Source organism: Vanellus vanellus (assembly GCF_965231255.1).
Source record: "Vanellus vanellus genome assembly, chromosome: 5".
Lineage (NCBI taxonomy): Eukaryota > Metazoa > Chordata > Aves > Charadriiformes > Charadriidae > Vanellus > Vanellus vanellus.
The window spans coordinates 18,279,580-18,302,195 of record NC_138910.1 but is presented as its reverse complement, the minus strand read 5'-3'; the positions used below and the strand labels follow the sequence as shown (position 1 = coordinate 18,302,195).

The 22,616-nt window shown below is 56.7% G+C and overlaps 2 protein-coding genes across 2 annotated transcripts; one reads left to right on the top strand and one right to left on the bottom strand.

Annotated features, from left to right (window-relative positions):
• Nucleotides 1-1,569: 1,569 nt before the first annotated feature.
• On the bottom strand, nucleotides 1,570-15,402 carry STK36 (serine/threonine kinase 36). The gene is made up of 26 exons (XM_082484636.1): nucleotides 15,304-15,402; nucleotides 13,202-13,342; nucleotides 12,419-12,496; nucleotides 11,860-11,990; nucleotides 11,374-11,623; nucleotides 10,873-10,966; nucleotides 10,442-10,611; nucleotides 10,024-10,223; nucleotides 9,819-9,945; nucleotides 9,592-9,735; nucleotides 9,144-9,323; nucleotides 8,826-8,923; nucleotides 8,366-8,471; nucleotides 7,822-7,963; nucleotides 7,400-7,527; nucleotides 6,690-6,794; nucleotides 6,353-6,454; nucleotides 6,045-6,139; nucleotides 5,662-5,725; nucleotides 5,348-5,458; nucleotides 5,125-5,199; nucleotides 4,515-4,686; nucleotides 3,953-4,100; nucleotides 3,573-3,732; nucleotides 2,562-3,308; nucleotides 1,570-2,469 (listed from the first exon to the last, which is right to left on the bottom strand). The coding sequence occupies exons 1-26, from the start codon at nucleotides 15,385-15,387 to the stop codon at nucleotides 2,254-2,256; spliced, it is 4,068 nt and encodes a 1,355-aa protein (XP_082340762.1). The 5' UTR covers nucleotides 15,388-15,402; the 3' UTR covers nucleotides 1,570-2,253.
• A 455-nt stretch (nucleotides 15,403-15,857) lies between these two features.
• On the top strand, nucleotides 15,858-22,498 carry RNF25 (ring finger protein 25; the record flags this gene model as incomplete). The annotated part of the gene is made up of 10 exons (XM_082483904.1): nucleotides 15,858-15,895; nucleotides 15,995-16,069; nucleotides 16,174-16,276; nucleotides 16,389-16,456; nucleotides 17,154-17,223; nucleotides 17,350-17,421; nucleotides 18,159-18,293; nucleotides 18,625-18,714; nucleotides 19,069-19,203; nucleotides 19,320-22,498. 10 exons carry the CDS (start codon nucleotides 15,858-15,860, stop codon nucleotides 20,043-20,045), a joined length of 1,512 nt encoding a protein of 503 aa, XP_082340030.1. The 3' UTR covers nucleotides 20,046-22,498.
• Nucleotides 22,499-22,616: the final 118 nt, after the last annotated feature.

The following is a 22,616-nucleotide window of genomic DNA, read 5'->3' as shown; positions in this document are numbered from 1 at the left end:
ACAGAAGAATTACACAACAAGACTTGGGGAGAGCTTGGCCACCAGCACAGGAACTGACAAGCAGTCAGCACAGATCAGTCTGATTTTAGGCAGCCTGGCCACACGCTCAGCTTTTGTCACAGAAATAAACTAAAGGTGGAAGACTTGGGGTGAGTAAAACAAGTATAAAATATCAATATGTAACAAGGAAACAAGAACTGTCCAATCGATTCAAAACACATAAATTCTTTGTCCATCCTCTTTTCTTGACACTTTTTTCTAAAACTTATCTGTAACTGAAAGAAAAAGCTCCCAGGTCTGTCCTTCAGTATGTCATGAGGACCCTTCCACGTCTTGACTGGGGTGGGAAAGATTCCTCTGGAGGCACTGCAACCACTTCACTCCATACAGTGGTTTCTCAGAGCTCAGGAGTGGAGCAGGAACAGAGACTCAAGTTGGGAAAAAGCTGCCAAATACTCCCAGACTTGCTGCATGGAATGAACCTGGGAAATGCCAAGGAATAGCTGCTGGCCAGGCCGCTACAGAACCCAAAGCCCTAAACCTGCACCAGTGACACCACATCTCCAGGCAGGCATCATTATCTGGGGACAATGGCATTTGGCCCCGTCAGTGTCCTCGCAATGCAATCCCTGCTATACTGAGAAGGGCCCCAGGCATGACCAAAGAGCGGGAGTGGCCAATTTGTCATCAAGAAAGTTTGCCTAATACAAAACTTAACGACTACAGCAAGAGCAAAAAGCAAGGACAAGCAAGTGCCGCTATCTGCTGGGTACAACCACTAAGAATAAAGGAAAAAATATTAGATAAAACTGTAAACAGACCGACAATTCACTGTTAATTCCCCCAAACTGCCTAGGAACCACCAGACCATCACACGCACATTTGGTGGGGAGTACACAGCAATGAAAAAGTTGCATCACAGGAAGTCACAGAGGTAGGGTTTTAATGTGGAGCTGTGAGGCTGAACTCTGCTGCCCACAAAATATCCGCAGCCCAGCCGGGCAGGGAGACAGCAAGCTGGCACAGCACTACAGGGCTTCCCCACTCCTGCGCCCCTCATTCCCAGCCCAGATTCTGGAGGCACTCAGGAAACACTTCAGGCTTGTCTCAACTCTTCTTACAGCTCTGCTGTTCAGCTTTCAGACCCATCAGTTCCTTTTTACGCCACCAGAGCAGCCAAGCCAAGACCCCAGTGGAAGGATTAACAGCCGGGCTGTCCCAGTGCCCCGCTTGGGTCCAATCAACCCCAGCTCCATCCTCACTGCTGTTCCAAGCGCCGCTGGAGAGGCTCAATGAGGAGCCAGCTTTTCTTTCTCCCTGGTGCTTGCCAGGGAACACACTCTAGTTCTCATTTCCTTGAGGCCAAAGGCGCTATTGAGACGCTCTGTCCCGCCCCAGGAGCGCTGGTCAGGTCACCGACCTCAGCATGTCCTGCCACAGAGCATCCCCATGCCGCCTCTCCAGCCCCACAGGGCCCGGCCCAGCACACCCCAAGCGAACACAGGGCAGGGCCACAGCGAACCCCCACAGGGAGGCCTGGGGTTGGGCAAGGTGCTTCCTCGGGGCCGGGGCACAGGCCGGGTGGGTTCTTGGGGCAAGGCAGTGCGGGCCGCGGGCCCACGGCAAGGCGGGCATGGGGAAGCAGAGGAGGCAGCAGAGGGGACCAAGGGCCCCATGCCCCAAGGTAGGCCCTGGGGATGGCACCCACGGGGAGCACGCACTCCCCACGAGGGGAAGGGGCTCGCTCCTTAGAGGAGAGGCACAATCGAGCCCGCCCCTCCCGTACTCACCGCTCACCCTGCGCCCACGGGCCCCACCGCTCCCCGCGCCGCCGCCGCACCGCCCGCCGTTACCATAGGGATCCGGGGCGGCGCCGCCACGTGACTACACCTCCCGGCAGCCACCGCGCCGGAGGACTTGCATGCGCGGCGCCCCCTAGCGGCCTGGCGGGGAGGCAGCATGAGCGCCGGTGCCTGCCGTGGGGCTGCCGCGGGATGGAGGAGTAGAGCCCCGGGGCCCGGCGGATGGGCACGGCACAGCAGGCCACATAGAAAGAGGTGGTTTCTTTGAGGTCTACAGGCACTTTTCCAGGAACAGCTTCCCACCGGGAGAAGCTGGCCGGGCAGGGTGTCCCCCCCAGGGATGGACAAAGTGAGTTCCACGGAAGGTGAGGGCTGGAGCCCAAGGAGAAGAAAGAAAGCATCTGTCCCATCCTACTGAAGGCAGCGTAAGGCTGGGCCCAGGCATCAGCCCTCAGCGCTGGTGTGGGGCGGCAGACTTGCCGGGATCTGGGGGCCCGGGGGTCTTCCCAGCGCCACTCCCGCCAGTGCTGCGCAGGGGTGCGAGGAGGCGGAGGAGCTTCTCGCAGTGCCGGGCAGAAGATGGCCGGGGACTGCCACTGGCAGCAGGCTGTGAGTCACCCCTGGCTAGCGCAGCCAGCTTCTCAGTGGCTCTGAGGGACAGCAGGACCTGCGGAGCAAAGAGACGGACAGGAGTCACCCACCAGCCTGGCCCCTTGTCCCGTCAGGTCCCACAAAGAAGCTGAGGTCCCTGTGCGGTACCTGCTGTATCCTGGAGTGCTGGCTGAGGGCCCGTAGCGCGACCAGGGCTCCCTCCCGCACGCTCTCCCGGTGGTCCCGGCAGGCCACTTCCAGCAGGACGTGGGGGGCCCTGCTCTCAATCAGCAGGTCCCCCAGCTCAGCCGAGTGCCGGCCCAGATTGCCCAGGGCTGAGGCCGCGTTGCAGCGCGTCCTGGCCTGCACGTCGCTCAAGAGCCTCGTCAGCCTGGGCACGGCCCTGCCCAGGGTCCCGGCCAGCGAGGACTCGTGGTAGGCGGCATTGCCCACCGCGAAGCTGGCTGCCTTGCGCACGGTCTCCTCGCGGTCCGCCAGGCACCCCAGCAGGCTCTCCAGCAAGCCTGGCTGGCTCTGCAGCACCTGGAGAAAGCCATGGCTGTGTCGGAGTAGGTTGCCCAGAAGGTTGCAGGTTTTGGCCCGTATCAGGTGCTGCTGGTGGCCAAGCAGGTGGGTCAGTGGCTGGTCAGCCACATCTGAGTCCCTCAGGATCCTCTGGAGAAAGGGCAGGTGCTCCGGACAGGCCCGAGCCACATGGGTCAAGAGAGAGAGGAGGTCAGTTGTGAGCGTGAGGCTGTCTGAAAACAAGGCCGATGACAAGAAGGCAATGACGTGCTCTGAGGCAGTGGCTGTCCTCACCATTTGGTCTATGACCTGCTCATCAGACACAACGAGGTGGCACAAGAGGCTCACAGGGAGCTCAGTGTATGAGAAGGGCAGATGGTGAGAGCAGACCTAAGGAAAAAGGAGAGAGAGCGGCACTGAGTGTGCTGTCCTCATGTGTGGGCCAAGTCAAGCAGTGGCTGAGGTCTGCCAGCAGGTCAGTGCAGAGCTCAGCTGCAAGCCAAGCCACTCTGGGGGCTGCATGGCACCCAAGTGATATCCCTGTGTGGGCAGAAATCACCAGCACGGTGTGAGGTGGTGCACACTGGCAGCTGCAATGTGGGGAGGTGTCTGCACCGTATGGGGTGGAAGAGAAACACAGGGCCAAGAGGGTACCTGCAGTAGCTGGGCAGGGATCTGGGCATCTCTCATAGCCTCCATGACCAATGCCAAGGTGTCTCCATCCACATCCAGGGCAAAAGGGAAACAGAAGAGCTGGCAGGCCTGGATCACCACAGCTGGGACAAGCTCAGGGTCCCCATCCTCTCCTGCTTGCCTGAATTGTTAGAGAAAGAGGGCTTAATACAGAGGTGACCAAAAAAACATCAAGGCAAGAGGCAGAGAGCATTCCCCACACCAGGCACTAAGGAGAGGCTCTGCAGGTGAGCTGTGCCCTCCAAGCACCAGGTCAGGCACTTCTTGGCCCTCTGCATGCTTGTGTCCAAGCCCTGTTCAGCGGCTGAGCTTTGCCCACTTCAGCCCTCCCCACAACTCACGTCTGTGCCAGGCATGCCAGGAAGCCAGGGGACAGCAGCCTCTTCAGCGTCACCATGAGGACACCATGGGATTGAGCAAGCTGAGGTAGGCACTGGTGGGACTCTCGAGTGAAGACGAACAGGGCCAGGCTGAGGAAGAGCAGAGTGCCTGCAAGGGGAACAGCGCAGCAGAAGGGCAAAGCTAGGGAAGGCTGAAAAGTCTCCTCTCTTCTGTCTGCTCGTACTGCCTCAAGGCTGCTCTAGGGTTGCTTCTGTGCTTCCCTGCCTAAGACCAGACCATTCTCCACCCATGGTGGTCACATTTGCCAGGGTGAATGTTCCCCTCTAGCAGAGACACCTTTTCTTGTTCCTCCATGGCCAGCTCAGCTGGGCTGCTGCTGACTGGGTACAACAAGGGCCAACCCAGCCCTCTCTCCCCAGAGGACAAGAGCAATCCTCAAGAAAAGCCCCCTGAGCCCTCTGGCCTGAGGGACCAGATGCTGACGGGGATAGGCATGGGCAAGTGAGGGCAGGATGTGGAGCAGGGTCCAGGGCAGATGCCCTGCCATCCTGCAGTTTCTACCTTGAGGGGAGAGGAGGTTCCAGTCCGGTTCTGCCAAGGGGTGGTCTGCCCCTGGGGTGTCTCCCTCCAGCGCTGCCCTGTCGCTGCCCACGCAAAGCACCGTAGCAACACAATGCCACATGACACTCCACAGCTCTGAGGCAGCGAAGCCCTGCTCCACAGCCACATCCTCCTGAAGATGGCAACACAGGTGTTGGGGGACATCCTGGTTGCCCAGGTTCCCCAGGGTTCTGGTCCACGTCCCTGCGAGCCCCATGGTCCTGGGGAGGTCAGGGCTGGCTGGACATGACCCACGGGGAGCAGAGGAAGCCAGGAAGCTGGCAGCCCTGCTGCGCTTGCTGACAGTGCCAATCCCTGGGCATATCTGCCCTCTCTCACTCCAATGTGCCCACAAATTACTCTCCTCCTTGACAACCACCTTCCCACCAACCCTCCAGAGCTCCACAGAAAACTCAGGGACATTAGGTGACTTTCATAGGGTTGCACAGCTCAGCCAAAGCTCACTGGTTCCCTGGTTTGCCTCAGCCTCCGTTACTGATCTACATTTGTGCCCTTTTGTCCCCACACCTTTTGGCAGGGACCAGGAAAAGGGAGATAGTCAGGCTGGTACCTGGGCAAGGAGCTTCAGCAGGAGGAAAAAGATCCCATCATAGAGACCAGCACCCATTGGTGGGGGAAGATGCATCTGTAAGAGAGAGTAGGGGACAGGCTGGAGCTAGGTGCAGGGTCTGAGTGCAACAGGACCACACCTGCATCCTTCTGAGCCCATCTTTGCACACCTCCACAGTGGGGTGACAGCATGGCTCCCTTGCTCCTCTGTACCCATGCCATACCTCAGCAGGTGCTGTCAGTGCGTTTGTCACCATTGGTAGGATCTCTTCTCCCCCGAGCTCCAAGGTCACCCCATGCTGACTGAGCTGCATCAGGAGGAATGCTGCAGCACCCTGTGGGAGCAGGGAGAGCTTAGCACCTTTGGGACTTTCGCATCTGCCCACTCAGTTCTGACTCTTCATCTCTCGGCCCAGGATAGGGACAACCAGGCTATGCCTGCCCCCATCCCACCCTGAGCAAGCAACAGTAGGACTCAAACGGACTTGAGGCTGTGCAGGACTCTCAGTGTCGGCTCTGGCAGGGTGGGCAGACTTACCACAAGGGAGACGACAGGAGACTGGGTGATGAGATCCATTGCCAGGGTAACCACCTCCTCAAGCCTGAAACACAGGGACCAGGAGAGAGGCACTGTGTTTCCACAGCTTCACCTCCCACACAGCAGCAGCATCCAAATGCCCCCAGGCTGGGAAGCAGCCACTTTGCAGGAGGACCGAGCCATAGTACACAGCACTTCCTTGTCCACACTGGGTCCTCACCACATCCCCAGCACCCACCCACGCTGCCCAGCACTCTGCTGATGTGTCTGGATTGGAGGGACCAGCAGGAGCAGAAGCCCAGCTCTGGGCAGGGTGCAGGGCAGAGGGCTGTTAGGGGCAGGGCATGTTCCTCTCACACCCATGAGCGAAAGCAGGTGCTTACCTGGGAGGGGAAGCCTGGAGCTGCAGGGTGAGCAGGGCCACCATGTACAGAGAGGCCTCGCAGGCTGCCCTCTGGGCTACCTCCGCCACAGGGACCTGCCAAAGAAGCAGGAGTCATAGGGGGACAGCAAGGCTGGGAGGGGAGGAAGGGACATTTCTGGGCCCTGCAGGAGAACTGCATTCTCCAGACTAAGCTGCCCCAAACTCTTCTCCCCATATCTCCCTCAGCTTAGTCTAAGCAGCACTCAGAGGAATGTGTCCTGCTTGCCCACACTCCTAACCCACCACCAGGGCTGCAGTCAGGCCTACCTTGCCCTTCGAAAGCTGCATCATGAGGGAACCCCACAGTTGCTGGCTCCTTCCCAGGTGCTCACACAGACTCGGGCTGGCATGGCAGCCAGTGTAAAGGATCTGCGAGAAAGATGGAAGAAATGCATATCAGCCCCTGGGGACAGAGTAACAGTGACCAGGGCCTTCCCAGTCACACCCCATGGCTACCACAGGCTCATTTATGCAACAACTAACACCAGGGAGATGGGAGTCATTGAGGGCCAAGCCCACGGTTCCCCCTTCCCCATGCTCCTAACCCCAGACCAAAGGTCCAGGCACCTCTGGGGGCAGCCAGATAAATGGATGGGGCTATTACCTTGAGCACGTTCAAGGAGCAGCTTGGGTGCTCCAGCCTCCCCAGCAGCCTCCCAAGCTGCTGGCTCTCTCTCTCCATAAGCTTTTCAGCTACCTCCTGAGCGACCTGCAGAAATCAGCCTGGTTTGCACCCTGGGCACTTGAAGCACTGCACAGATTTATGGAATTTAATGCTAGCTACAAATTCATAAAAGAAGGTATCTACTTCCTACATGTTGCGTTCATAAAGGGACGCTCATCTGCCATGACCCAGCATGGCTTTGATGCACAGTCCCAGAGCTGAGATGAGCAAGGTGAGATTCCTCCTCTGCTTCTCTCCTTGTTGACTCAGAATTGAGTTAAAGGATCAAATGTAAACCTGTAGGTTTTTTCCCTCTTATTTATTGTCCATTAAACTTCAGATTTCCTACAGTTCATATCACTGTCATATAAGAATTCGTCGTGTTTTCTCTGCATTGTCTAGTTCTTTACTTAGCCCATCCCACAGTTCAGATCCTAAGTGTGAGTCTCTTAATTGACTCAGGAGTCATTAGACTCCTGAAGCTCAGCTGTTGGCTGGGAATGAGCAGCCTGCAAACACCACCCCTGCAGCCATCAAAGCCAGAGGACCACAGCCCTCCACCCTATTGCTGAAAGAGAGACCATCCTGCAAAAGGTTGCTGTCCCTGTAGGGACCACATCTCCTTGCCCTGCAAAGACAGCTGGCCTGACCTGCTGCTTGGCTTCCCGACAGCTGTTCCTCTCCAGGGGGATGCTGCAGGAAGCAGCCAATGCAGCCATGAAGAGGTCTGCCACACATGGGCTCTCGCCATGGGCTGACTTGGCCTCCATCGCTGCACCTGCACAGGGACAGAGCTCGGGAGACACATGATAAGGGTGAGGGATGCTGAGGGACAGCAAGATGGGGTTGGAGTCCAAGAGAGAAAAGTCAGGCTTGTGACACAAGGAGGGTGAGGTCTGGGATTGAGGGAGAGAACAGGAGACTCCTGGTTAGCAGGGGTTTGGGCAGATAAGCTTCAGCCACTTCCTCCAGCCAACAGCACAGCAAAGTCAGTCAGTGCTCTGAGGGAGCCCAAGGGCAGGAGGGAGAGGGGAAGCCCCAGGAGGAGGTGGCGAGCTGTCACCACTGCTACCTTGCAGAGCAGGCTGCTCTGAGAGGGATCCCTGCAGGAGTCTATTTAGCAATGGCCGATGCTCCTCTCGCAGGCTGGCATAGAATAGGGCAGAGATGGAGGGGCATGTTGCATCCAGGCTCTCACAGAGCAGGGTGAAGCACTGGGGGAGACACAGGGGGAGCCATCACTGAAGATCGAGGGTGGGAGGAGAGAGAAAGGCAATGGGGTAGGAGGCTGCGGGCGGACAACAGAGATGGAAGAAGGACTTGTGCTGGATCTTCAGGGACCTCTAAGTGTTCTCTCCAGCCAGGTTACTGTGTGGAAACCACATGCAGCTGCATGCTGGCTGAGAGAGGGTTACACACAGAAGGTGCCCATTGGAGACCTTGTTTCTGCATGTAATCCCCCCAGAACCCCCAGTGGGTGAGACAGCCTGCCCTGGCAAGAATGCATCGGACCCCACAGCTGGGTTCTCAGCCTGCGCTCCCTCTGACATGCACACCCAGCCCCACACCTTCTGTCCCTGGGGGAAAGGGCGGGGAGAAGACAGGGGCACCCTTACCAGGAGGCTTTGCTGGCAGAGTCTCATCTCGCTGTCAGCTGGCTCAGTCAGCAGCTCCGGCAGCAGGGCTAGGAAACAGCCAGGACTCTCTTGGAAGGCCTGCAGGCTGGGGGAGGCAGCAGGGGCAGAGGAGAGCAGAGAAACACAGGCCCTGGCTGTAAGGACAGGGTCTGGCCAGGCCCATGTGGCCCTGGCTAATGAAGCAGGCAGCACACACTAGCACTGTGAGCCAGTGCCAGCAGGCAGCACAACCGGACTCTAGTCAGCTGTGCCTTCCCCTTAGTCCCACTCACGGAAAGCGCTCCTCTGTGAGCACAGTGATATGGCACGAAGCGCTTAGCCTGAGATGCTACCCCACAGAGACAGGTCCATCCACAGAGTATGAACACCACCCTCCTACCTACTGCTGGCTCCCCGCAGTGACCACAAGAGACTTCAGGACACAGAGAGTTGACCCTACCTGTCCTTTTGCCCACTCTCCTCCAGGCTGCATTCACTGCTGAAATAAACTGTGGTCACCATGAGAAGGTCTGTCAGCACCATGATACACCAGGGCTGCTGCAGGATCCAGAAACAAACAGCAAGAGTGGATTGTCTGCTGGCCATCCCAACATGACCGCAGCAGGATTCTTCCCTGCCAGGACCTCCCCCTTCTCAAGGAGGCCTGGAAGAGGCACCAGTCTGGTGAGCCAGCTCCAGCAGGACACCAGGGCCTCCTCAGCACTAGCACTCTGCAGGGCTGGAAGAAGACCAAATTTCTCTGGGGTCTTAGACCCACCTGCTTGGTGCTACCACTCTCCAGGATCTGCTTGGCTAGATGCAGCAGGGACAGAGGCACATTCAGCTCTCGGCAGAAGCAGTCCAATAGCTCAGAGTCACACCGGGTAGACAGGAGGTTGCCCACAACGCGGAGCACAGGACGGAGACGGGAGGCTCCCTCCAGCATCCCTTCCAGCACCTGGACACAGAGAAGCCAGAAGAGCTCATGATCAGCAGCGGTTTAGGCCTCTCCACCAGCCATGGGGCAGCCCTCCACCCCCTCAGGCCGGGGACAGCAGGGGAGCAGATGGCAAGCTAAGTGCATGAGACAGCTCCGGCTCCTAGAGAAGCAGAGGATCGCTTTGCTGGCTGGACTGAGGACTCTCCCAACACTCCCAACCCAATCCCAGGGAAGAAGACACCATCCATGTCTCCAGTCATAGTTGTCTGAGCCAGCCATCACTCACCTGCTGAGCAGAGTCTGCCAGGCGGGCCTGGACACGGTGCAGGAAGGCCGGGTCCCTCAGGAGACTCAGTGGCGTGCTCAGCTGCATGGCCGAGGGCTCAGTGGCCTCGATCAGGTGCTGCCACTCCTCATCGCTCTCCAGCTCCTAGCCACAGAAAAGAGAGTGCTGGTGCCACAGACCCTGCCTGCCCTGGGCCCTGCTGTCCTCACCACAAGACACTGTCTTACCTCACTCTCCAGGTCCACAGTCTCGATGCTACGCCTGCCCCAGCGCGCTGCCCTGCCAGCATCAGGCTGCAGAGAGGCCCCTGCTCCAGGAAACTCCTGCTCATAGTCTCGAGTGATGCTGTGCTCCCTGGCCAAGAAAACAGACAGTTGTTGAACTGTCCTGACTTCCTCTCTTCCTCCTCTCCCAACACCAGACCTCCCTCACCGTGGGTTGAGTTCAGGCTCCTCCAATTCCCACTCTGCCATGCTGCTCTTTCCTTGCAGGACACTGGGGTTCTTCTCTTTGGAGGCAGCCAGTGGCTCCCCCTCCCTGAGGGCTGCCTTCCTTAGAGCTGCTCTGGGTCTATGCCCTGGGCATCCTTTGCGAGAGTCCTTCGTAGATGCATCATCTGCCTTCAGCTGCTCCTAGGTGATGGCAGAGAATTTTGGTCAGGGCAGGGTTACTCACACAGATGAGCCCTCTAGACCCCACCCGCTGGAGGACCCCACGTCCTGCCTTGTATGTGGCTGACACCCCAGTTTGACCCATGTCCCTTCTGTCTTTCCCCCCAGGTGCCATTTCAGTGCCCCTCCTTTGCCCTGACTGTGGGACACAGCCAGGGGAACTACACACTTTCCTCCACCTTTTTCTGTGCCTCCTCAGCCATCTTCTGCCGGGCCTTTCTCAGGATCCTGGACTGGCCACTCCTGGGCGCCAGGGAATGGGCTTGCTGCTCCTTCAAGGCCTGCAGTTCTGGAGACAGCTTGGTAGTGAAGGGGTTTGAGATCCCATGCTCTTCTGTGTCATCAATCACTGGGGAGGCAAAGGGAGAACTTCAGCAGCAGCTCTCCCTTGGGACACAGAGAGAGTGAGCAACTCTGGGATCCCAGGAGAATCCCAGGGGACCCAGAGAAGCCCAGGGGAAGGAGCTAGGTGTCAGCACAGAGAAAGCTGAGAGGAGGAGGGCAAAGAACAGGGTAGTAAAAAAAGCAGGGCAGGGTGGTGCTTCCAGCCTCCAGGCAGTAGGAGGAGGAAACACACCTGCCCAGCACTGGAAAAACAGCTGGTGCTCACCAGTAACATGTCCAGCAATGAAGGGGTGAGAAAGCAGCTCTGGCCACGACAGGCGCTGGCGGGGGTCCTTCATTAGTAGTCCCTGCAGGAAGCTCTACAGGGCAACATAGCACCAGAGTCATCAACACATGCCTGGCACCCACCATTGAGCACAATGTACCCACCAGTCTCCCCCAGTTAGGGCACTCAGGAGGTCTGCGTTCTCTGCCTGGCTCTGGGGAAGGAGTGGCTCTAGTGCTTAGGGGAGACAGGAAGACACTTCCTTTCCCAGCTGAGTAAATCACTCCACTGCTGTCAGCCCCAGTTTCCCAGCTTATAGAGAGGGACAGCAGTGATAAGGGTCCCCCTCCCAGGAGGCCAAGCTCTCATCCCTTCTCTGTGTTCTGAAATCCCTGTTAGGGGACATAAAACCTAAGAGTGACCCACCTGGGCAGCAGGTGAGGCCAAAGCTGCTAATGCATTAACAGATCTCACCCCACAGACAGGGCCATTTGCCCTTACCTTGAAGACTGGGCTTATGGTCTCAGGCCATTTGACAGGGTCCTTGACGATGAGGCTGACAAGCTGGAAGATGCTGCTGGTATAGAAGGGAGGAGTGCCCACGAACAGCTCGTACAGGATGCAGCCCACTGACCACAGGTCTGCTGTGTGGTCGTACGGCTGCTCTTCCACCAGCTCAGGGGACATGTACAGTGGGGTGCCCTTGATGGAGGTCAGCACCATGGTATGGATGCTCATGGCACGGGCAAACCTACTCAGAGCAAAGTACAGATGGTCAGTCCAGGCTGAAACATCTGTTGCAGTTCTCAAGGAGATCCCTATGAGTTTACCAACACCTCTCCCCTCTGGAGTCCAAAATCCCCCATCCCTGTCAACCCCTAAATACGCACAGAGTACAGGTCCACTTTCACACTCCCCCCTCCTCCTCTAGAGCACTCAGGACACCCCTTGGCTACCTCAAGCCTCACATTGGCCCCCAGCACCCACCCGAAGTCACAGAGTTTGACGACGCCGTCTTTGCCCAGCAGGATGTTCTGGGGTTTCATGTCACGGTGCAGGATGCGGTGGGAATGCAGGTAATAGAGAGCAGAGACCAGTTGGGCAGCTATAGTCTGGACCTGCCAGAGACATGGGAGCCTCACCCTGTGCCCCACAGTGCCACCAGCCAACACAAACATGGGGTCCCTTATGGCCTGGCACCCCCAGTACCCCCAGTTCTGCCCTTGCCCTGTTTGGGGCAGGGACCAACCCCAGCCGTGGGCCAGCAGTTCCTTGGAGCAGGCCAATGGCCCAGGCAGCAGCCTGGTGCTATTGTCCTTGGAGAGGGAACAGGGAAACCAAGGTCCCTGCTGGACCCCACTGTCCTCCAGTGCAAGTTGGCCCCCTCCCCATCCCCTTCAGAAGCTCTGCCAGGTAAAGCCCTGGAGGCACTTTCACCCTCCTGATTTTGCCTGGCCCACAGAAGAGACCCACTGCCTGCAGGCAGACACATCCTGTTCTCCCCATCCTGCAGCAAACACTGCATGGCCACCACCACAACAGTCACCTGGTCCTCAGGCAAACTGCCATCGTCCTCCAGGATCTGGAAGAGCTCCCCCTCTGCATAGTCAGTCACCACCACCACCTGGAGGGAAGAGACGGTGAGATCAGGTACTCACCCAGCTGCATCCCCACCATGCCCTGTGGACTGGGACAGAGCAGTGTGGGAAATCTGAGGGAGATGCTGGGGTCTTGTTATGCACAGCCCATCAGCTTGGGCTGGGACCTGGGATGGGAGAGGGCCCTCATGGCTGCACTGCAGCAAGGGCCTAACACTTAGCAAAGGTCTTGTGGCTGTCCTTATCTCAGACAGCCAGTCGAAACCAGGGAATAGGGAGGAAAAAGACAAGCCCAGTGGTTAGAATCGCTCCCTTGAGCTTGTTTTGAACCTGCTGCCCAATTACTGTATTTCATTCTCCCATGTCCCCTAGCACAGTCTTCAATCCTTTCTTATCACACTCTCTCCATGAGAGTAAATCAGCAAAAAGTCGGTCTCTTCAGAGACTGATGAGGTGACTGAAGAGCCACTCTCATCCTGTGATCCTAAACCACTCCTCTTCATCACACATACACCCCACCCAGCTCCTTCACCTCTGCAGATGACTCAGTATACCCCACACAGCCCAGATAGGTGCTGGCTCCCCAAACATCACATACTGGAGGGCTCTGAAAAACACTGACCAGGTCCTGGGAGGGTGTCACCAGCATCTCGTGAGAAAAAGGTCCCTATGACAGCAGGAGCCAGCCCTTGTCCCACGGCCCCCATCAAGAAAAAGCATCTGCCCTTCACCTCCTTGTCAGTCTCAAAGCTGTCAAGCATCTGGATGATGTTGGGGTGACGGAGGCCTCTCATGATCTCAATTTCCCGCTGCAGGTTCTTCAGCTCCTTCTCAGACCGCCCCACCTTGGGGATGAACTTCAGGGCCACCACCTTTCAAAGCAGGTAAAGCTGGGGTCAGACCAGGCTCCTACCTGCCCAGACAGATGCCAAACTTAACCTAAACAGGACTCAGCATTTTCCAGCTGAGCACACTGAACAAGACATTTGTTCACTGGATCCCTTGGAGCTGGGGCTCCCCCCCAGGCCCTTGCACATCAATACAGGTGGTCACAGTACTTTGGGCACTGATGTTTAAAGCAAAGAAATGTAATCAGTGAGCACAGACAAAGCTAGGACTGCCAGAAACAGTCCAAGAATGGGACAGGAGCTAGAGATGCTAGCGGATAGTAAGCCTAACACAAGCCAGCAGCATGCCCTGGCAGTGAGGAGTACTAGCAGCACCCTGGGCTGTATCAACAGGCAGGAGTTTGAACGAGGTGATAATTGCTCTTTACTCTTGTTAGACCAAATTGGCAAAATTGTGGCTCATTTTTCATAGAATAATAGAATGGTTTAGGTTGGAAAAGACCTTGAAGATCATCGAGTTCCAACCCCACTGCCATAGGCAGGGACACCTCCCACTAGACCAGGTTGCACAAGGCCACATCCAGCCTGGCCTGGAACACCTCCAGGGATGGGACCTCAACAACCTCTCTGGGCAACCTGTTCCAGTGCCTGACCACCCTCAAAGGGAAAAACTTCTTCCTAATGTTTAATCTGAACCTGCCCTCTTCCAGTTTAAAGCCATTCCCCCTCGTCCTATTGCTATATGCCCTAGTACAAAGTCCTTTCCCAGCTCTCCTGTAGGCCTCCTTTAGGTACTGGAAGGCCACAATAAAATCTCCCTGAAGCCTTCTCTTCTTCAGGCTGAACAGCCCCAACTCTTTCAGCCTCTCCTCATAGGAGAGGTATTCCAGCCCTCGGATCATCCTCATGGCTCTCCTCTGGACATGCTCCAGCAGGTCCGTGTCCTTCTTATGATGGGGACTCCAGAGCTGGATGCAGTAGTCCAGGTGGGGTCTCACGAGAGTGGAGTAGAGGGGCAGAATCACCTCCTTTGACCTGCTGGCCACACTTCTTTTGATGTAGCCCAGGATATGGTTGGCCTTCTGGGCTGCAATTGCACAATGCTGGCTCATGTTGAGCTTCTCATCAATCAGCATCCCCAGGTCCTCCTCCTCAGGGCTGCTCTCCAGCCACTCCCCACCGAGCCTATATTTGTGTTTGGGATTGCCCCAGCCCAGATGTAAGACCTTGCACTCACTTGGCCTTGTTGAACTGCATGAGGTTGGCCTGGGCCCACCTCTCCAGCCTGTCCAGGTCCCTCTGGATGGCATCCCTCCCCTCCAGCGTGTCTACCTCACCAAACAGCTTGGTATCATTGGCAAACTTGCCGAGGGTGCACTCGACCTCACTGTCCATGTCACTGACAAAGATGTTGAACAGGTGTCTTTTCAGCCCGCAAAGACACCGATAGGCCAGACTGGGTATAGCAGAGGCCACAGGGATTGTGAGGAGGCTAAATCACGCGTACAAGCAAAGGTTAACCTGGAGAAAAAATCCTTAGGGAAGCTGAATAGTAATATTGCGATTCCAAAAAGGAGGTTTCAGAGAATATGGAGCAGACATGTACAGAATATGTACAGACATGCAAGGTGGGAGGATGACTACAAACTGAAATAGGGGGGGCTTTCAACTTGATACGAGGAAAAACCATTCACCCCAAGTATAGTCAAGCACTGGCTGTGGGGTCTTTGTCTCTGTGGTTTTGCAGGACCTGAATTTAGTGTTGACTCTGCTTTGAGCAGGGGATGGCCCGGAGACCTCCTGAGGTCGCTTGAATTTGAATGATTCCATGCTAGTAGGAGCTGGCCAGGGATGTCAGCAATAAAATGAATGAGTGCTGAGTCCCAAAGCCCTAGCAGGGCCTGGAACCCAACACCTGCCAGAAATCAGACTCCAGCACCACACAATAGAGCCCCAACCCTCTCCCCTGCCACCTCTCTCCTCACCTGGGCGCTGTGTTTCCGGCGCCCCTTGTACACGCGCCCGAAGGAGCCTTCGCCGATCATTTCCAGGACATGGTACTTCTCCATTGCGGGGAGGGGGCTGCCAAGCTGCCGAGGCAAAGCGGCCGGTGAGGAGGAACGCTTCACCCCCCTCTCCCCTCCTCTCGCCTTCTGCTGCGGGGCACCAACCCCCAACCCCAGCCGCTGTAGGCCACGATGGAGACGGGCATTGCCAGTGCTGGGAAGGCAGGGCTGCACCCGCTGCGATCCCAAATCCAAAGGGCCGAGGCTTCCCCTCCCCGCGTGGGCCTCTTCCCCAGGGCAGGTGTCGCCGGGGCCCGCCGGCTCCACCCTCGCTCCCCTACGGCAGGACGAGACCCAAGCCCCGGGCGAGCCCTCCCCCGCACCCCTTCGGGTGGGATTAACCTCGCCCCATACCGCTCCCGCCGCCGCCCGGCCACCCCCGGGCCCACCGCCGCCGCGTCGCCTAGCAACAGCCCCCGCCCCCTGCGTGCCTGCGCCCTGGCTGCGCTTCCGGTTCCGGGGCACGCGGGAAGATGGCGGCAGCCGGTGAGGAGGCGGAGGCGACGGACTGGTAACATACACCCCACCACCACCCCCGCCCCTTCCCTGCTCCCGGTGCCCCGCACCTCCATCCCAGCGGGGCCGCTTGACCCCCACCCGGTCCCCGCAGGGCGCTGCCGCCGGAGGTGGAGGTGCTGGAGTCCATCTACCTGGAGGAGCTGCGGGTGACGCGGGGCCGCGGCAGGTAGGAACCGCAGCCCACAATTCCTCCCCCTCTCTGCCCCGGGCTCGGCCCGGTCCGGCCCTGACCTGCGCCGCCCCCCGCCCTCACCTGGGCCTGTCCCGCAGGTGGGAGCCCTGGGAGATCAGCATCACCCTGCACCCCGCCACGGCCCAGGACCAGGACTCCCAGTACGTCCGATTCACCCTGCTGCTCTCCGTGCCCCCCCAGGTAGGCTGCCGGACCTCGCTCCCCTGTTCCTTCCTGCCCCGGGTCTGTTTGCCTTCCTTGTGCTTTGGGTGTTTTGTTTTGTTCTTTTTTTTTTTTTTTTTTTTTTTCCTAGTATCCCAGCAAGGCTCCGGAAATCTCGATCAGGAACCCGCGGGGGCTGTCAGATGAGCAAATTCAAAAGTGAGTGCTGGGAGGGGAGAGGCCAGTCCTTTCCCCTGGAGATCTGGGAGGCAGATCTGGTGGAAAAGCCTTCCCTCAAATTCACATGGGTCCCTTTGTCCACTTAACAGATGGACACAGGTCCCTAAGTCACCTTGTCTTAAATCTCATGGGAGCCACTCGTGCTGAGTTTGACACAGAGGGGTCCACCCTGTGCTTGTTCCCCTGTGGTTCCCCTAAGTTATAATTTAAATTATCTGGGCCTTTGAAGCTGTTGGTCCTGCTTTGACAGAGGTGAGACTGAACCAAGTCCTTGGGCAGCCCATTGTTGCCATTGTCCTTGGTGCAGTGGAGTGTGTGCAAAGAGACCGTGGTACCTGCCAGCAGCACAGGAGTAATGTGGCTCCCACCAGACCTGCCTGGGGGCTGCCGTCAGATAAACGAAGCCTGAGATTTACCAAAACTGAAGGGTGCTGGGTGAGCTGAAGCAAACCTGCTCTTGTAAGTCCTTGAAGGACAAAGGCTTCCTGTGCACTGTCTTATGGGGAGCACATGAATAAGGGTGTGTACATGTGCCTGTCTCATGCTGCAGGCAAAGTCTGAAAGGCAGTGCTCTATTTCTTCCTCCTGTTATTGTGGTGGGGTGACAGGTATGTGGGAGAGGGAAAGAAAAGGTGTGGCTAAACTTGTGTTAAATATTGCTGCTGCTTTGCTGTAGGATTTCCCAGACCCTCAGAAGCATTGCTGAAGCCAGGCTGGGGACAGAGGTGCTCTACGAACTGATTGAGGTAAGAGTTGGGGGAGGTTGGGGGTGGCCAGCCACAGATGCTGGTTCCTGAATGCCGGAGGGGTGAAATAGCTCTGCACCCATGGGCAGCCCAGTCAGTAAAATGTTTACTTTAATGCTTCTGCAGAAGGGGAAGGAGATTCTCACTGACAACAACATTCCTCATGGCCAGTGTGTGATCTGCCTCTATGGATTCCAGGTAGGAACATGTCGCCCAGCCCTGCAAGCTGGCTGGGAAGTGAGGCAAAAGAACAGGGAGCATGGGGCTTAAAGCTTGGCATAGCAGCCTGGGACTGGAGTGTGCCTCAACAGCCGCCTGCTCCCCTGGTCTGTAGGCAGTCCCGCTCAGTATGGACCATCCTAAGGCAGTAAATGCTACTCTCCCAGTCAGCCTGAAGACAATCATCTACAGAAATGGGGCATAGGGGTAGTGAGTGATGCCGGAGTGTCTCCAAGGGAGTCGGTAGGATCTGGGGATAGTTACTGGTGCATCTCGGCTTCCCTGTATTGGGTCAAACCTCACCTGGAGTTCGGCACACAGGTGGTCAGGAGGGACTGGAACAAACCTGTGTGGGCGCTGAGATCTGCGGGAACAGGGGAGTTTGCCTTGTCCAGGTTGCCAGGAGAGGTGGTGCCTGCCTGGGCACACATCAAGTGAGATTGCTGCTTACACAGGAACATATGCAGATAAATCAATCACAAAAAATGCAGCTTGAGAGTAGGAATATTTCTCACTCTCAGAATAGGGAGCAGTGTCCCAGTAAGAGCTGAGGAGCTAGAGATGAAGCCCAGCAGATGATGTTTTGTGTCTCTGCCAGCAATAGCACTAGTTCCCCACTGCCAGCGCTGAGATGGGAGTGAAAGCCCACCTCAGCTGGTCAGGCTACACAACTCTGTGCTCAGAAACCCTTTAAAGCTGCCCTTTCTCCTCTACAGGAGGGAGAAGCATTCACAAAGACCCAGTGCTACCACTACTTCCACTCCCATTGCCTGGCCCGCTATGCCCAGCACATGGAGATCCTCATGCAACAGGAGGAGAGAGAGCAGCACCTGGCGCCATCCCCCAAACAGGTACCAGGCCCTAAGCTCCCCCCTGCTGGCCCCCTCCACAGGCCCTCATGACATCTCTGTCACACCCTCTGGGACGTGGAGCAAGGGCTAACCTGACCTGGCAGTCAGCCAACGGAGCACAAATCCTGGCGTGCCTTGTGGTGGAGACACCTTCTGTAGCAGTCATTGGGACACCAGGCTGCTTTCATGCTTCTGGAAACCCCCTGAGCTTCCCTGCCCTGGCAGAAGAGTGAAGAAGGCCACCCTGTTCCACTTCCAGGCTGGGTATTATCCAGCAGCGCGTGGGCTGGGTCACAGCCAGGATTTGGAATCACCTCTTGCCTCCCTGCAGGAAGTTGGTGTGCAGTGCCCCGTCTGCCGGGAGACCCTGGTCTACGATCTCGGTGCTCTGAAGGCAGCACCACCCCCACAGCACCCACTGGTAAGACATTAGGGCTCACCTGCCCAGCTGTGCCCGTTTGCTGGGTACCTTCAACTGGGACAATAGAACGGATGAATGAACACACGCTGCATGCTCTCAGGTCTCCCAGGGCAGACCACCCAAAGGGCAGTTCATAAAACCTAGCAGTGTGTCTCCTGATTGATGTGTCCACAAAGAGCAGACTTAGATGTATTGCCCTGAGTTTTCTTCTCCTAGACCATGAAATGAGCTCTGTATCCCATGTTCCTTGTGTGATCAAAGGAGGGTTTGGGGAATAGCTCTTAGCACTGCCAGCTGCATACCTATGCTAGGTGTCAAGAAAGCCCTTACCCTGCGTTGCTTTTTGCCACTCAGGAGCCGTACAGGCCAGATGCCAAGACCCTCCAGCACCAAGAAGAACTGCGCTTAATTTTCAAGAGACAGCAAGAGAAAGGGGGCATCATTGACCCTGAAGCAGAGAGGAACCGTTACTTCATCAGCCTCCAGGCGGTATGGCATAGGGGGCAGAGAGCTGGCAAGGGGGACCCTGGACTGCAGAACCAAGTGCTGTCATCTGCTCTGGGGCCGCCCTGTCGCTTTCTTAACAAGTGGCTTCTTTCTTTCAGCCTCCAGCTGCTGTCGATCCAAGCCAAGCAGCCACTGTATCTGAGCCACCGGTGAGTGCAAGTGCTGTGGACGCGCCCCAGCTGCCCAGCCAAGCCTCAGCTCCAGAGCCAGCCGGGGTGCCGGAGGCCAGGGCAGAACCCGGGCGGCCTGAGAGGCCTGCTGTGCCCAGGGAGCAACAGAGCAAGAGGGAGAGGCACAGAGGGGAGAGGCCAGGCCCCAGAAGCCAGGGCAGGCAGTCATGCAGCAGCTTGCAGGAACCGACAGAGGAAGGCTGTCATCTGCTCCACGGCTCCAGGGGGCCCAGGGCCTTCAGCCGGAGACCAGAGCGGAGACCTGGTGGGAGGCACAGCCAGGAGTTTCCAAAGCCTCACAGCAGAAGCAGGGCTGCTGCCTTGACGGAAAGAAAGGAGTTGTGCCCTGAAGACCCCTCACTGGTAACAGAGGCAGTGGACTTGAAAGAGGAGCACCATGATGTGGAGAGATGGACCCCGGAGGAGGGGGCTGAGGCCCGGGGCAGGGAGAAGGAGAACCTAGCGTTCAACCGCAGTGACCACAGAGCAGCTCCCAGCTGGCAGGGCCACCACAGGCCCTGGGATTGTGGAAGGTGGGAGAGGTCCAGGGTCCAGGAGCGTGGTTCCTACCCCAGAGCACCAAGAGGGCGAGGGGTGTTCAGGCCCAGTGGACGTCGAGAAGCCCATCTCCTTGAGAAGGAGAGTGGCTCCTAGCAGGAGTGGTGAGGGGCTGGGCTGGGAGAGGGAAGGGCTGATTCTGGGGAGAACAGTGAAGGCTCTGGTGGAGCAGTAGCAAGCAGACACTTGGGAGGGAGGAGGCAGTTGGCATGCGGCACAGCTTGGGACAGGCAGTATTTCCAGGGTACGTGCAGAGTGAAGCATCCTGGCATGAGCGACTGGCTGTCACCAGCATTGGAGAAGCTGACTCCTGACAGATCATGTCAGCCTTGGCCTTGGAGCACCTAGAGGGCAGAGGAAGCCTTGAACAGGGACGTGCAGCCATCATCCCTGTATGTGAGCTGCCCAGAAATGTGCACGCCTGCAGAGCAAATGGACTGAGCCCAGTGTGGTGCCACAGCAGTCAGAGTTGTGGCAGAACCTTCCCAGCAGAGCCTTGGTGGTGCCAAATGATGAGGCTGTGGCAGGGCAGCAGCTAGGAGCTCAGCTTGCTGTGTCCCCGTGTGCTTCTCAGAGCACCTTCTCAACTGCTGTCCCTTGGAGACACCATCACTTTTCCTGCAGCCCTGACTGCTGTTCAGCTGATTGGCTCAGCCAGAAAAGTCCTTCGTATGACAGTACACTTCCCAGTCAAGCCAGGAGAGCTAGATTAAGCTTAAGTCAACACATTGGCAGGTCAGGGTTGTCTGGTGGCTGAGGTTTTCAAGAACCCTGAATATAGTTGGAGCTCCTGCCCTGTCCTTCAGCTACTTTTGTGCAGGCAGAAGCTGATGGGGGAGACCTGGGAAGAGCACTCTGCTTTGCAACCTACATCTGTCTGGATCTCCCTTTAAAGCCAGGCTGTTTCTTGGAGCTCCCAACAGCCCAGAGTGAAGACATGCCCCAATACTTTGGATACTCTTGCCCTCCTTTCATCTTCAAACTTGTTTCAAAGAAATGAGGATTTGCTGTTTAAACTAACTTGGTGCAGTTCCTTCTGCTGCTGCTTCACAGATTAAAACTGTGTCCCACTCCAGAGCCACGATGGGTGATTCCAAGCCTCTGAAGTGAGACACTGCTATTAAATTAGTTTGTTGGGTCTTCTCCATAGAGCCTGCTCCCTTTGTTTTCTCTGTTCTCTCACTCCTGTTCTTTGCTGTTTGGAGCGAAGGTGTTGATCCCTGGTATTGCTTGCTCCCCTGCCTGTTCCCCATGCCTGGGACCAGGGCAGAGACCTTCCCCTGGTGCTCCTGGGTGGCAGGAGCACTCCCCAGTCCCTGCTTTGCCTGGCTCAGTGTAAGCTATCTGGCTAACCCAGACAGTATTCATTCCTTCACACTTGTTTGTGCCTTGTGCCCTTGCCTCTCTTTTGGCCACACGTGGGTTGTTATTGTCTTCCTCTCACTGCTAAGTGCAAAAATGGCCATGCTGCAATGGAATTGCCAGAGCTTTGGGTGAGAAACCTAGGAAACCAAGTGCTTTGTGCCAGCTCAGAGGGCATTTGTGCTGCACCTGCCTGGCTGATCCTTTGCCACGTGAAGGGTGCACAAAAGCTGTCTCTTGAACGGGTCCTCCTTAACTGCTGCCCTGCTCTTTCCATGTCTGGCCTTGTCCTGAAGGGGTTGGTTTAACCCATTTCCCAAGAACCTTCTGTGCTTAAATTTCCAACACTGGCCTATTTTCAACCCTAATGCTCTAAAAGCATTTTTTTTTTTTTTCCCCCTCCATGGTCTGAGTCTACACTACCTGTACTGGGATTGGGGATCTGAGGGCCAGACGACGTGCCCTGCTGGGGACAAGGGCTGAGCACTCACTCCCTGAAGAGAACCCTAATTTTTCTTCAGTGCTCACTCTGTCCTTCTTCCAACTGGTTTCTGGGTGAACGGCCTGTCTGTACTTGGGTGAAAAGGTGTACACTTTTATCTGACATTGGTGTCTGTTCTGCTGCCTCCTGCCTTCACTTTTGAAATTGCTGTGCTCCAAGAAAGTCGTTTGATCATGTCCTGAAAGAAATATGAAGATCTCTGCCCCTCGCAGCAGCTGAAGCTCCAGCTTCTTGGCTTCATCCAGTGAGCTAGGCTTACTCTCAGCAGGAAAACTGCTGTGCCCGTTGTTTGAAGCATGGGAATTCAGCCATGGAAATTGCAGTGAGCACGGACTTGGGTAACTTAAATCAAATGCCAGACATGTTAAAGGGGAAGTTTTTTTTCCTGGGAGTAGGTATTTAGGAAGGGCCCTCACCTTTCTGACTCACTACTGTCACCCTGGAGCAGAAGACATTTTTGCAACTGCGCATGGAAATGAATTTGGGCTAAGCAAAACAAACCTCTCTGTCAGAGAGGAGTAATGGAGCCTGCACCCTGCCCTGGGGCTCCTTGCTTGGTGTCCACCTGTGTCACCCACCTACCTCACAGGGTTGTTGTGAGGCTTAACTGGCAAAAGTGCTTGGGCTGTGCAGAAGGACACTGGCAGCGTCTGTAGCATTAACACTATTAAAAGCATCAGAGTGACAGATGTTGCCTGTGGTCTTGTGTGATGACATTGTCGTGGGAGTCCATGTCCCCTCTGGCTCTCCCTCACCGCTTCCCCATCTTCCCAAACTGCTGTGAGGCATTTGCCAGTCGCTCA

Coding starts and splice junctions, on each gene's coding strand:
- STK36 (XM_082484636.1), bottom strand. CDS start 15,387: ATGGAGAAGTACCATGTCCTGGAAATGATCGGCGAAGGCTCCTTCGGG. Junction 6,140..6,352: donor TGCAGCTTTCGAAGGGCAAG/GTAGGCCTGACT, acceptor CTTCTTTGGCAG/GTCCCTGTGGCGGAGGTAGC. Junction 3,733..3,952: donor CTGGCATGCCTGGCACAGAC/GTGAGTTGTGGG, acceptor CTAACAATTCAG/GCAAGCAGGAGAGGATGGGG.